Raw genomic sequence first — 12,597 nt, 5'->3', positions numbered from 1 at the left:
ATATATATATATATATATATATATATATATATATATATATATATATATATATATATATATATATATCACAGTTTGTCCATCTTTGTAATACAGTAGGGACCTACACATCCGTTGGGGGGGTCGATGAGCGTATATGACATATTACTTTTTCCGTAATATTAACATTTCTAGGTGTGACTACAAAGTTGCAAGAAAACTGTACTTGTACATATCACATGAAAAAACAAAACAAAAGAGGTGAAAACCAGTGCATGTGTCTTTATTAACATACAGGTCATTATAAACAAAGCACTACAATCTTTTTCTGTTGTACGTGAATTTATTTACTGACAGAATGGACTGTGAAATAAAACATGGTACTGTATTGTGATTACAACTTGTTTTTGCTGTTCATATTTATCATTTATCATTTGTTTTTTGGAGCCCGTGTAAACCAACAGAAATACCGGAAAAACAAAACTCCATAATGGAAGCCATGAACCAAAAATATAACCTGGTAAACCTTGATAGTGAGCCTAAAAAATAACCCACAAAAATTTCACATCCCCACCAAAATACTCTACTTTGCATTACCTGTAGTTTATTGTACTGATTGTAATCACTCAAAATTGAATGAATTATTCTGTACTATTCATCCTTATATCCCGGCAGCCATTTTTGTTTTCAAGATCTTACGCAAAGCCTCGATGATGCTTTTCTTGTTGTTGGCCACGTTATAGGCAGTTAGGTTCACCAGCTTGTCAAAGTCCTCATCTGAGTATGTGGGTTTGTCCGTGGTGTACGGAGAATTGCTGCTGCGCACATCCACCTGTCCGGCTTTGATTTCTTCCGCAGTCTCGCGTCTCACACCTATAAAGTTAAAAGCAAAGTGTCATAGTTTGTCTCATTCTAATATAAAACATGAAATATTTTTGTTGATCCAAATGGATCTATAAAACTACTAAGCGAACACACAGTCATCAAAACTAAGTGTGAGTGGCCATCAAACTCGGATGAGGAAACAATAACGATTGTTGGAGTGAATTACAGTTCCTGTCTGCAAGATCATGGAGGTCACACCAAGAAACTGATTAGCGCACCTGGGGAGGATTTGGGAAGGCAAAAACCCAACAAGTTACTGTATCTGCTCTTTTGTTCAAGGAGGAGCCTTCCAAATTGATCTCCAGCAGGCCACTTGTGTGCATGTGCATGACAGAACTGTCAGAAACAGACATGATTTTTATGACTCATTCAGTGCCATTGACGACCCCGGACGTCAAGATCCATTACTTACTGGGAACCGCTGACAGTTACAGAAGCCAAAGATCCATTTTGAATGGGTTGGCAGTGTATAAGCTAATGATAATAATAACAATACTACTACTACTACTACTACTACTACTACTACTTCTACTACTACTACTACTACTTCTACTACTACTACTTCTACTACTACTACTACTAATACTACTACTACTGCATGAGATTTCAACAGGATTTCTCCAGGTATCAGCAAATCTAATTCAATTTTTTTGATACTGTTTAAAATGCAGATTAAAACAAATGTTCAACACAGTACAATTGTCTTTTCAAATTAAGAGCAAATTAGTTGGAAAACACTCCAGCCCATTTTTGTTGTTGTAAGTATATATACATGTAGTGTATTTATTACTGCTAAATTATGTTATATATTCTTACGTTGTTTACACTTTTGTCACATAAGTCGTTTATCCACGTGTTAATGAAAAGTAACCCTGATTTATTTTTGCAGATTCAATTGGATTAAAGACTTCGAAATGAGCATACCTGGTTGTTTAAAATGCCTGAATGAAACATTGACAAGTAGGAAGTACATCACGAGCGGCGCCTTGCGATCCTGATCTTCAAAGATGTAAATCTCTCTCAAAGGTTCCTTCTCCAAAGTTGCAAAATCAACAGACGGGAAGGGGATATCATGGTCTTTACAGTAGGCCACTGTCAACTTTAGCTCCTGTTAACATGAGAGTAACAATTGGAACAATATGATTACTTTGAAACATACAACAAATAAAAAGGGGTACCCTTTTACCTTAAAGGCGTTGTCCGGGTTCCAAGCATTATCAAAGCAAATGATAACATCCGCTTTTCTCTCTGGACGTAGGACAGGGGGACAGCCGATTTTAATGGAATGTCCGGAATCAATGGGCTGCAGGAAAATGTTGCTGGGTGTCAATTTGTTTGGAAAGGCATCGGGATGTGTGTCTAGGAAGAGAGGAAAAACAAAGAGCCGAAGAAATGTATTCATCTGAGAGTAACTAATTAAACCATCATAACTAATATGCGACGTTCATCCACATACGGAATAAATGTAAGAGAGTCCTGATTATGGCCATATCAGCAAATAATTTGCATTCATTGTAAATAGAAGTTAGGATTTATTGTAAATTTTAAAATTGTATCTCTCTGTCAGGAGGAGCTTGAGCAAGTGAGATCAGAGGTCAGAGTGGATCAGAGTTGTGGCTGTAAGGTGGTCAGTGCCAGCAATCCCCGAACCCGCCGGTGAGGATGAAAAACGGCCATGGAAAATGACTTCCGGATGGCTTTGAGGAATTCATCCGTCATCATAAACAACTTAAACAAGGTAAGCATTAGTATTTTACAGAACAACAAACAATAAAACATATATTTCCCTTCATATCCATGTACAGTGATCCCTCCTACTTCGCGGTCTCAGATATCGCGGTCTCAGTACTTCGCGGGTTTTTCCTGGAAAAATTAAAAATATTTCAAAATAAAAAATAATTTAAAAAATGCGCAAAAATCGAAAAAAAATTAAAAAAGCAAAAAAAGTACATGATACAGTACTGTATTCATCAAATAACTAAGTAATATTAGTTAACTATGTTAAGAATTCTTCAAGCGTTAGAGTTCGTAATGTCTTTTATCTTATTTTGAAATGCATGCTTTTAATTTGTCGGGCATTTCCGTTTCCTGTTTCACGTTCTCTGTGCGTCAGTCGGCTCGTTACGGTGACGTAGTGAATGACAACGTAAGCTCATATTTATAGTTTATTATCATTTATGTTGATAACGCACGCTAATGCCTATGTTTCGTAAGCGATGAGTGTTTATTCTGTTTATGTGTTCGTTTTGTGTAGAGGTTGCACTTTATAGTTAGTCATCTAATTGCTAATTGACCTTGAGTTTTTATGCTATTGATTGTTTATGGTTACTGTGGCTATATTGGGGCGTACAAAGAAATCTATGAACTGATACCCTACTTCACGGGTTTTAGACTTCGCGGTTAATGGGGGGTGGCACCCCCTATTAACCGAGAAGTAGGTTGGATCACTGTACTCATTAAGCATTGTAGTGAGATTTAGAATGTAAAAGACAAAACCAGAATTTCGTAAATGGAGTGCGTACCTTTCCAGGCTGTGAAGTTGCTATGGGTACTGTAATTCGAGTGGAGAAAGAGGCCCCTCATTAGATTGTATACTTTCGAAGTAAATACGCGTTTCATCAAGGAATCATTGATGATTCCGGAGACACTTTTGGAGGGATCCAAGAGTTGCGTTTCAAGAATCATCTCATTTTCAGTCTCTGTCAAAAGGAACGAAACACATTTACACTTAAAATACACATTACAGACCCTTTTTTTTTTTTAAAGTGTCAGACGGCATATTTTCCTAAAATAATAATAATTAAAAAAAAACTATGGACAAGTACTGGATATAATATATACTGTATATAGTACTGGATATATTACATTTTGTCTGCATTACTTAAATAGTTTTCACTAAAACAGTTAAAAATTGAAATACACAACAATAGGGCTGCCAAAGTCTTTGGAGATTAATTGGAATTTTATAAAGCATTAAGAACAATTAACTATGTTAATTCTGTTCTATTTACTTTCTGTGACTGCTGAACTTTGATCACATTGCAACCAAGTAGAGTGGTGCATCACCACAACAAACACAAAGACAGACGTTTTCGTAGTTTTACTTTAAAATGTAGCTCAAAGGCTCAATGGAAAATAAAAAAAAAAATGCACACTTTGCAGTCAGATTTGATGGTTGATTGTTCAACAGGTATATTTTAGAGAAATGGTTACAACAAAAAAATCAAAGTTTTTACAACAGTCTTTGAAATGAAATGATGTTTTTTCTAATCTGATCTGTTTGTATGTTAATTCCAAAACTACTCAGTAAGTATCTGTTACAAGTTCCATATGAAATGTAATTAATCACAAATAATTTTTTGATTAGTCAAAATTTGAAGTTACTTACCCATGTTGTCGATATCTGTTTCACAACAGTTCTCTTCAGGGGAGAGCTTGAATATTTCAGCCAAGGTCATGGCAAAGAAACTGCCCCACATTCCTAAAAACAAACAAACACAATATTTTTTAAAAAACATGCAGTTTGTAATTTGGTCACCAAATCATTGTAGCAAAACCAATATTCATATTTTTGCCAAGATGGTTTTGGAGCTGAATTTAAGAAGAAAATCCACGATTGATAGTTCATAAATCAACACAGACCAAATTCGAACGTCTGGTGTCTAATGGCCCAGATTTCGACCGCTTCTCATTGTGAATCTCCTTATAATCATAAACGAAAACAAAAAAACTCAGATTTTGGATTCAAATTGCTTTCATGTCAAATTTGGTACAACCGCTTGACCCTGAATTGGGAACAAAAGCAATTGGTTAAGATTTTTCATAATTTCATATCATTGAATCTCTCACCACTTGTTTCCAAATTGATACATATTTTCTCTTGTATATTTTATGATCCATGATTCCAACGAATTCCACATCATTCCACATGCTTCCATAATTTCTCATTCAGTTTTCAGTATTCACATGCAATTTTTTCCAGGAATTGCTTGATCAAGTACTTTCCAGCTGGGCGTTTACATACATGCTATCTCTGAGAATGAGAATATGATTGTTCTTACCAAGCAGATAAGGGATGCGCATTTCTGGAAGTTTTTTGATGATACGACCGAGGAAGAACTGACTGCCAAAGTCCTCAGCTCGCACAAAAGCCCCGTACTTTTGAAAGCCAACCTCATAGGGGGTGAACTCGCACCACTCTGGTTATTTGTTGGAACAGAGAGTAAATAAAAAAAATAATTAAAAAAAATGCTCTTGCATTTACGTGCCAACATATCCATTTTCATTGGTTATTGTTCAACTTGAACAATCTTTATTCACTCCAAGTAAATAAACCGTGGCTGGTAAAATACCAAATTAAAAGAAAAATATTTACCGCCTTCTGGTTCATGGCCTATCGTCTTCATATTGACAGCGGTGTAGATGGGGAATGGGTTTTGCCCTTCATTTACTGTCTTTTGTTGGTCAGAGAGGGTTATGTTTGCTTTCTGCAAGTATTGAACGATATTAAGATTAGATTGACATTTTTTTATATATGTTTTCTACTAAAAAAAACAAGTAAACTGAAAACAAAAACATTCACTGATCAATTACTCACCTCCCCCAAAAATACATGTTCAAATAGCAGGCCTGCCACATCAGTATGTGTTACAATATGTCCTTGTTTCATTTTTTCTTCCAGTTCTCGTTTGTAGTATTTGATTTTCTCTGGAGAGATGGTACTCAGTATATTCTTAGTTATCTCTTTTTTTATCTCAGCGATGGTAGGATTTATGCCGTCTTGTGACCAGTTGGAATTTTTGGTTAAGGCAGTCATAGTCCTGTTCACAATTAAAATGGCCAAGAATGTTAAAAAAGATTTATCATTCATTGTTAAGGTAATTAATAGAGATGCATTTTAATGACATGAACACTTGACTCACCAAGTAGAACCCGACACCGCTGTGATGTAAGACACTGTATCAAGGACTTTTATTTCCTTAAGACTCTTTAAACTTCCGAACAGGGCGGTCATTGCTCTGGATCCTCCCCCGGAACCCGCCACTGCCACGATTGGCACCTAATTGATGAATATACATTTGATTTATACATGGGAAACTGTCAAAGAAAATATGTTGCAGGATGCTGGTCAACCGCTGATGAATCATTGTCAGTTTTTCAGATTCAGAAAAATCCCCGATACAATGCTTTCCTACCAATTCATTTTCCAGTTAAACGGTCATCACCTTCATTGGATATATTAGTCTTATGATTTTGGTTTGGATTATCAACTATAATATTCAACTGTGAACCGCAGTTTCTGATGTTGAATTCTACCCAGTAAGATACTTCAGGTAAAAATAATTTACCAAAGGGAAAGATGAATGTCTCTCATAGATTATATTATAATTTAGATATTGTCATATCTACATTATGTTTCGCATCATTAAATAGTTCTGCACCTGGTCTGGTGTTGGTGGAGAGTCAAGCCCAAAGAGCTTTTGCATATTCTCGGCAACAATAAGCTTCCTTTTCTTCAAATATTCTTTCTCTTGTTGTGGAATGTCGAAATCCAGACGAACTGCAATATTGTCATCGACACTGCAGATTTTCCATGAAAAAAACACAATCACTGAAAGCGATCGGAAAATATTGTGCCTGTAGATACATTTTTGATACTGGGTACATTTAGCACAGCGCATAAGAAAATGCGGATGATTACCATTCGTGTGTCTCAACATCTAAATCCACAGTTTCCTGTGGCAGAGTAGATACATATGCACTTTATATATATATATATAAAACTGTTTTTGATAGACTGATTATTTGTTACCTGATCGAAAACAAGGGACACTTTGCCAGTGTGTTCAGGTGGTAGCGGCTGAAGCCTTGCAAATCCCAAGGGGTTATCAACAGCAGATGACTGAAAAATAATACAGTATGCAGAGGTTAGGCCATACAGCGTTATCCTCTCCATTTACAGTTTACAGGAGAAAAGCCACAAATACTGTCGCAGCCTAGAACTAAAACAAACACAAATTACAGACTGACTTCTTCTCTAGTTAATTTTAAGAGGAGTAATAATTAATTCCTAGTTATAATGTCTGTGTAACCTCAAGAGTAAAAATTGGGAACTCACCATCACCCTAAGTTCCGTTGCCAAGTCTCTGTTGATGTAAAAACGCAGCTTGGAGGTATCCTTTGCCAATAACTTTTGATTCTCGGGACAGGCGCCGCAAAGCTTTATTGTTTTACCCCGAAAATCTATTGAAATGATTGAAAAAAAAATCATTCAATCAATTATTGTTGATGCTAAGGGCTGTACTGAACGCACAATTCAATAGTTTGACTTTTGTCACAAGTTAAAGAGTCGTAACAAGAGATGGGACGAGAAAAAAATCCTACAAGACATGACGTCTCAAGAGATTGAGTCCTCGAGAGCCAGAAAAGATGAAAAATTGGCAAAATTTGTCTTAAAATACTCAATGTGATTGATCTAATATAATTATGATTCTTAACAAGTCTTAAATTCAAAAGTAGGGTATTGTTGAGCAGGAACAGAATCGTAAACTACTCTTACATTTATTTGACAAAGCAGACGCTAGCAAACTGTACAATACCATTATTGTTCCGAAGCTTGTCAACATTGATGTCCAAAACACAGAATGGAGCAGCCTAAACAAAATATACATTAGACATTAAAATAAACATCACTGAACATGCAAACTTAAAATAAAAGTTTTACCCTGTTTACATATCATTTCTATTTACTTCTGAATTGTTTATGTGGATAAACCAATGACAAAAAAAAACAAAACAGATGCAGGCATTGGAATTGAGCACCAGGATTTGCAGTGTTCATCTTAAAGGGACAGTCCACTTATTTCGTCATTTCAAATGGTAAAATTTATTGTCTATAATTAAAACTAAATGAATTTTCAAGTACAATTGATATTTTTAAAACAGATTGTGATTTAAAATTACCGAACGTGCTGGCGGCTCGACCGAGGCCAAAATGATTACAGCTTATGTGAATGTCACATGACTAACAGGTCAGCTGCGATTGGTTGTTACCAAACCCTTGAGCACATGTGAAGTTCTTTTCAAAGGTATTATTTTCGTATAGAAAATAATATAATTATCAAATTGATCAGACAAAGTATTACATTTTTACCAATAAAAAGCATATGCTAAAATAAACTTTTGACATTACTCAAAATGTTATGTAAAAAAAATCATGAAAATGTTTGCTGATAGACATTGTTAGAAGTATAAAAAACAACAACTAAATTGCCTTAGCTTGATTAATAGAAAGCCTTGATCTAGCAGTTCGGTTTTAAATATTTAAGTATATAGACAAGTGTAATTGTTTGTTTAATCTGCTACAGTAAAAACAACAACAACAAAATAACATGGCCTTTATTTATTTCTATTTTTCTGTACGTGACTTCAGAGGAAAAAGTTTGAGCACCCCTGATAAAGTGTGTCTTACCAGGAGTATGCCATTACTGTAATAGTCATTTTGGGGCTCGTCACTAAAAAAGATAAAAATAAATAAAATAAGAAAAGTGATATGAGGGGTATTTGATTGCATAGTGTATATTTTATCAATATATTAAATATCTGTCACCTGTGTAGCTTCTCAAACTCAAGTGAGATGTGATCCGCTGTCTGAAAAAAAGCATAAAAACATGATCAGGTTGAGCAGATTCATCAGATGATGATGATGATGATGATGATGATGATGATGATGATGATAATGATGATGATGTGTTTTAGTGCTGGAATTTTGTCTGTTGGATGAGAGTATGGCACAGAATCCTGATTATTTCACATACGTAATTCCCAGTATTAGTTTTGAGTGTGACACTAGATTCTGTGATTGATATGAAACTAAGATTCTGATGTCCCTGAAAATATGATTTGTATCACCTCAGAATTTAAGTTGAACACTATTTTTTCTTTCTTTCCGAGTTTGAGGTTGCTGAGATCGAAGAGAACCGTGGAAATGTGGTCATCATGTGATACGGGGTCCTCGTCATGCAGTTTGATCTCCAAAACATTCTGGGGAAACATCGAACCATTTAGTTTGCACAGCCTTCAATTTTGAAATCATCTCCTATTACACTCAAAATAAACACAGCCTTTGAAGATGTAACACAAAAACATGAGACTTTAAAACACGATTTAATGGTAAAAACGTTGCTCCTTTCATGGACTTACTTTGGAAAGGGATGGAACCCTAAAGGTGAATGTTTCATTCCATTCCGGAGTGGAAATATTGTGCACTGTTGTTGTGTTGAAAGGACTTGCATTCGCCGTAGGAAGACAAAGCGTGACATAATAGTCTGACTCGGAAACTATAACAGTGATCAGAGAGATGTTACAAATTGAAGCTTCATTTGACTTACAAAATACATGAAAAGATGAGTGTACTCACAGTGATCGCTAGAAGTGTGTGTTTTGGCTTTCAGTACGGTCACATTTAACTTCCGGTAGGAAACTACTTCCTTCTGTTAAGGGAGCCAATAGGAAATAATTACCAACAGAAAAAGGCCACATATGCCAACAATTTCTTCGCCTTTTTTTTTTTTAACGAAAGAGCTGAACATACTGTATAACTTGACAGTTTTCAATGCAATTTGGAGCTCGAATTGTTTTCTGAATTTTTTGCATAAACAATTTCAAATGTCTGTGTCAGTGTGCTAACCACACAATTTTTTTGCACTCCATTAAAGGATGTCTTACCTTCAAATGAATGTCTGTGAACGGGTTGACATAATTGCTGTCATGAAGGAAAAGATAAAAAGAAGTTCATATATATTTTTCTAATTGCCATTTTTTTTCAGATGAGATGTTAGTGAAAAAAAACAATACAAACGATTACCTCTTTTTTAGGTCAAAGGCTATCCAGAGTTTGCCCTATAGATGGTACCAAAAAAAAAAATCATTAAGGAATACACATGCAGGTGGGAGTGTGTAAATTGCATTGATATAAAAATAAACTTGCATACCACAGAGAAACTATGGCATCAAGATTAAAACGCAGTCTAATATAGATAGTAAATTGTATTTTTACAACAATATTTGATCATATTTACATTTTCTAATGTATCCTGGATGATGATGTCATTCTGAATGGAAAACTTTCAGGAACTATTTTGTGCCCTCGTGAAAATTCTACTCCAACTAGTACATGCAAAATGGTAAATATGGTTATGTAGTGTTGTAAAAGGCAAACATTTTGCAGAATGCACTGCATTTTTATGAATTTGCGCTGCCTATAACCATCTCTGTCCGAGAGTCAACAATTCACACTGGACTTGGAAAAACAACCACACCAAGTGTTTTGAAGAACAAGTCTTCAAAGTGCACTACTACAGCTCGAGCACAAGTATTGTTCACATTTCCAAAGAGGTGAGTTTAGTTGGAACTCTAAAACCTCTGACTGATATTCGAGACCTTAGGAAAACTGAACAAGATAAAAATACGTAACCAGGTTTCGTCTATTTACCTGAGGTTGGATAGCAAACTCCTTGATTGTCCTTTCCCCTCCTGTCAGTGTGCTTATGTCAAATTTGATTGTTTGAATCATGTCGTCACGTAGAAAGTCCTCATCGTACAGACTAATCTGGAGAGTGCTCTGGTAACAAAGCACAGTGTTAACAGGAAAGAGCTTTTCAAATGAAACGAATGCAACAGTGCACAGATATTTATGTATTCATAATTTTTCTTGGTTGGTCCATGCGATGTGTCCAAACTGAAAAGATGAGTTGTGCGATGAGCACATGTGATGTCATTTAGAGCTATGGAAAAATGTGTTTTTGAAGGTATTATCTGTGCATGAAAAATAATGTACACTAAAAAAAGTGCTGCATTGATTTGACCTAAATTTATTTATTCAAGTCGGTGCATAAACAATTCTGATTTTGATGTTAACATTTTTCATTCAAAATGAATTATGTATTAACTCTGAATATTTTCAACTCGGATAGAAACCGTATATGTCTTTATTTGGGTACATTAATATTTTTCATCAATCAATATATTTGGTAAACCATTCGGTTGGCCTTTTAATTAATTTTTAATTAATTATTGACACATTTTTAAATGTTGACAATGACCAATTGCCCCAGAGCTGGCACATAAGTCATGCTTTTGCTTCATACATAGATTGTGTTTGAGTGTGTTTGTGTTTTTGAATTCCACGTAGAAAAAATGTGTATATAAAACACATATTTCTTCAAAAAGACGATTCTGCTCTCCATATATCGTTCAGAGAACCATAATGTGGAACCTTTGAAGTCTCACCTGGAGGTTGTGGAGTCTGAAATCAAAGTTTTCGTTCCACTCTGGATTTTTATTATTGTCCACGGTATTTGTCTTGAAGACAGTTGCAGGTGGGAGAGTGAGAACGACGTAACAGTCAGACTTTGTCACTGAAATATGAATCAACAATAACACCATTAGGGTTAGGGTTTACCGGAATTGGTATTTTAGCTACACGATTCATTTGTGAAGACAAAAGATGTAGACATGAATTCTCAGATTCAAATATTTTCACATACAAAAGTCTGCTGAGCGTATGTTTTCGGCCCTCAGTATGGTGACACTCAGTTTCCAGGAGGTGGTCTGTAGACATGCAAAAATAAACAAACAAACAAACAAAACCCAATAAATAAAGCAAAATAACTCATTGGCTTGATGTAGTATTTATTGTAGACTCTACACTTTAGCAAAATAAATAATCGTACGTTTTGGAGATGATTTTGGAGGACATGTAAGGAATTGCAATCGTCTAAGCAGTCTAGCGTAAATAATCACACAAGGCTTGAAATATTTATGTATATGTGCTGGTGCACATTCCCAATTATTGGTGCCTATCCCGAAACGGAATGCAATCTGACAGGTAGGTGAGGGTGCGTGGGCTGGCTGGAACTGTCAGACTTGCCAATGCGTATAGCTCTCATATTTCATGCGACATATTTCTCCAGCAATGAAAGGCTTTATTTGTTTTGAAATCCAATCCCCCCAATACAGTAATGTCTCTACGTGAGTGCTGGAGTAATACAACACTAGAAACAAGAGTTCAAGCCAGATGCTTAAGTCTTAAAATTAGACAAGGAAAATTGCCGGGTACAATATCCTGTCCAGGAATGTCCAACGAGTCACATCTGTCCTATATGACCCGAGAATAGCTTGAGAGAGCTGAGATCAGCACCGAATCTCATCAAGTACTTTTAACATGGTTTTACTATAATTGAACAATACTCACAGTATTTATGAACCCAATCTGCGTCCATTTTGTCACAGCAAGACCACAAAGTTGTCAAACACATGAAACATCATTGGAATGTCCTCTACTGAGCACATTCAGACTTAGTAGGCTAGCTCCAACTCAAAAACAACGGGCTAGGTCTCATTATGATATAAAAAGGTCTTCATATGACGTAAACTCAGCGATCATGCAAATGCAAACCAAAATAGTATTGCATTGAGATGAAATATCAAAGTATCACCTGTATGACTACTCACAATTTTTCAAAATGAAAGTATATTAAACTTACCATTGCCATTGCGAGTGAAAAACAGAAATAGAAGTGATTGAACAGACCTATTTACGACGCTCTGTCTGAGCATTAGTTATTTAAATGAAATAACAGCTCCCTAGTAATGATGCAAGTTAAGTGGGTGTATGCATTTATGTTTGAACAAACCAACCACTCCCTTGATCCAAATGCTGTTTGTGCCAGGTAG

General features: G+C 35.5%; 1 protein-coding gene across 1 annotated transcript; it reads right to left on the bottom strand.

The window, feature by feature from the left end:
* Positions 1–243: 243 nt before the first annotated feature.
* LOC148420070 (cytosolic phospholipase A2 zeta-like) lies at positions 244–12,552 on the bottom strand. The gene is made up of 25 exons (XM_088421545.1): positions 12,408–12,552; positions 11,409–11,472; positions 11,152–11,279; positions 10,355–10,483; positions 9,728–9,762; positions 9,589–9,625; positions 9,281–9,353; positions 9,064–9,200; positions 8,773–8,904; positions 8,471–8,511; positions 8,333–8,375; positions 7,461–7,515; positions 6,980–7,104; positions 6,674–6,763; positions 6,563–6,597; positions 6,303–6,441; positions 5,784–5,920; positions 5,459–5,681; positions 5,237–5,348; positions 4,923–5,060; positions 4,250–4,342; positions 3,384–3,560; positions 2,048–2,220; positions 1,786–1,969; positions 244–849 (listed from the first exon to the last, which is right to left on the bottom strand). The coding sequence occupies exons 1-25, from the start codon at positions 12,414–12,416 to the stop codon at positions 638–640; spliced, it is 2,721 nt and encodes a 906-aa protein (XP_088277671.1). The 5' UTR covers positions 12,417–12,552; the 3' UTR covers positions 244–637.
* Between the last annotated feature and the right edge of the window lie 45 nt (positions 12,553–12,597).

The sequence above is a fragment of the Hippichthys cyanospilos genome, chromosome 8, assembly GCF_059441005.1.
Source record: "Hippichthys cyanospilos isolate Australia breed blue-spotted pipefish chromosome 8, RoL_Hcya_1.0, whole genome shotgun sequence".
Lineage (NCBI taxonomy): Eukaryota > Metazoa > Chordata > Actinopteri > Syngnathiformes > Syngnathidae > Hippichthys > Hippichthys cyanospilos.
This window is presented reverse-complemented; position numbering and strand designations above follow the sequence as displayed.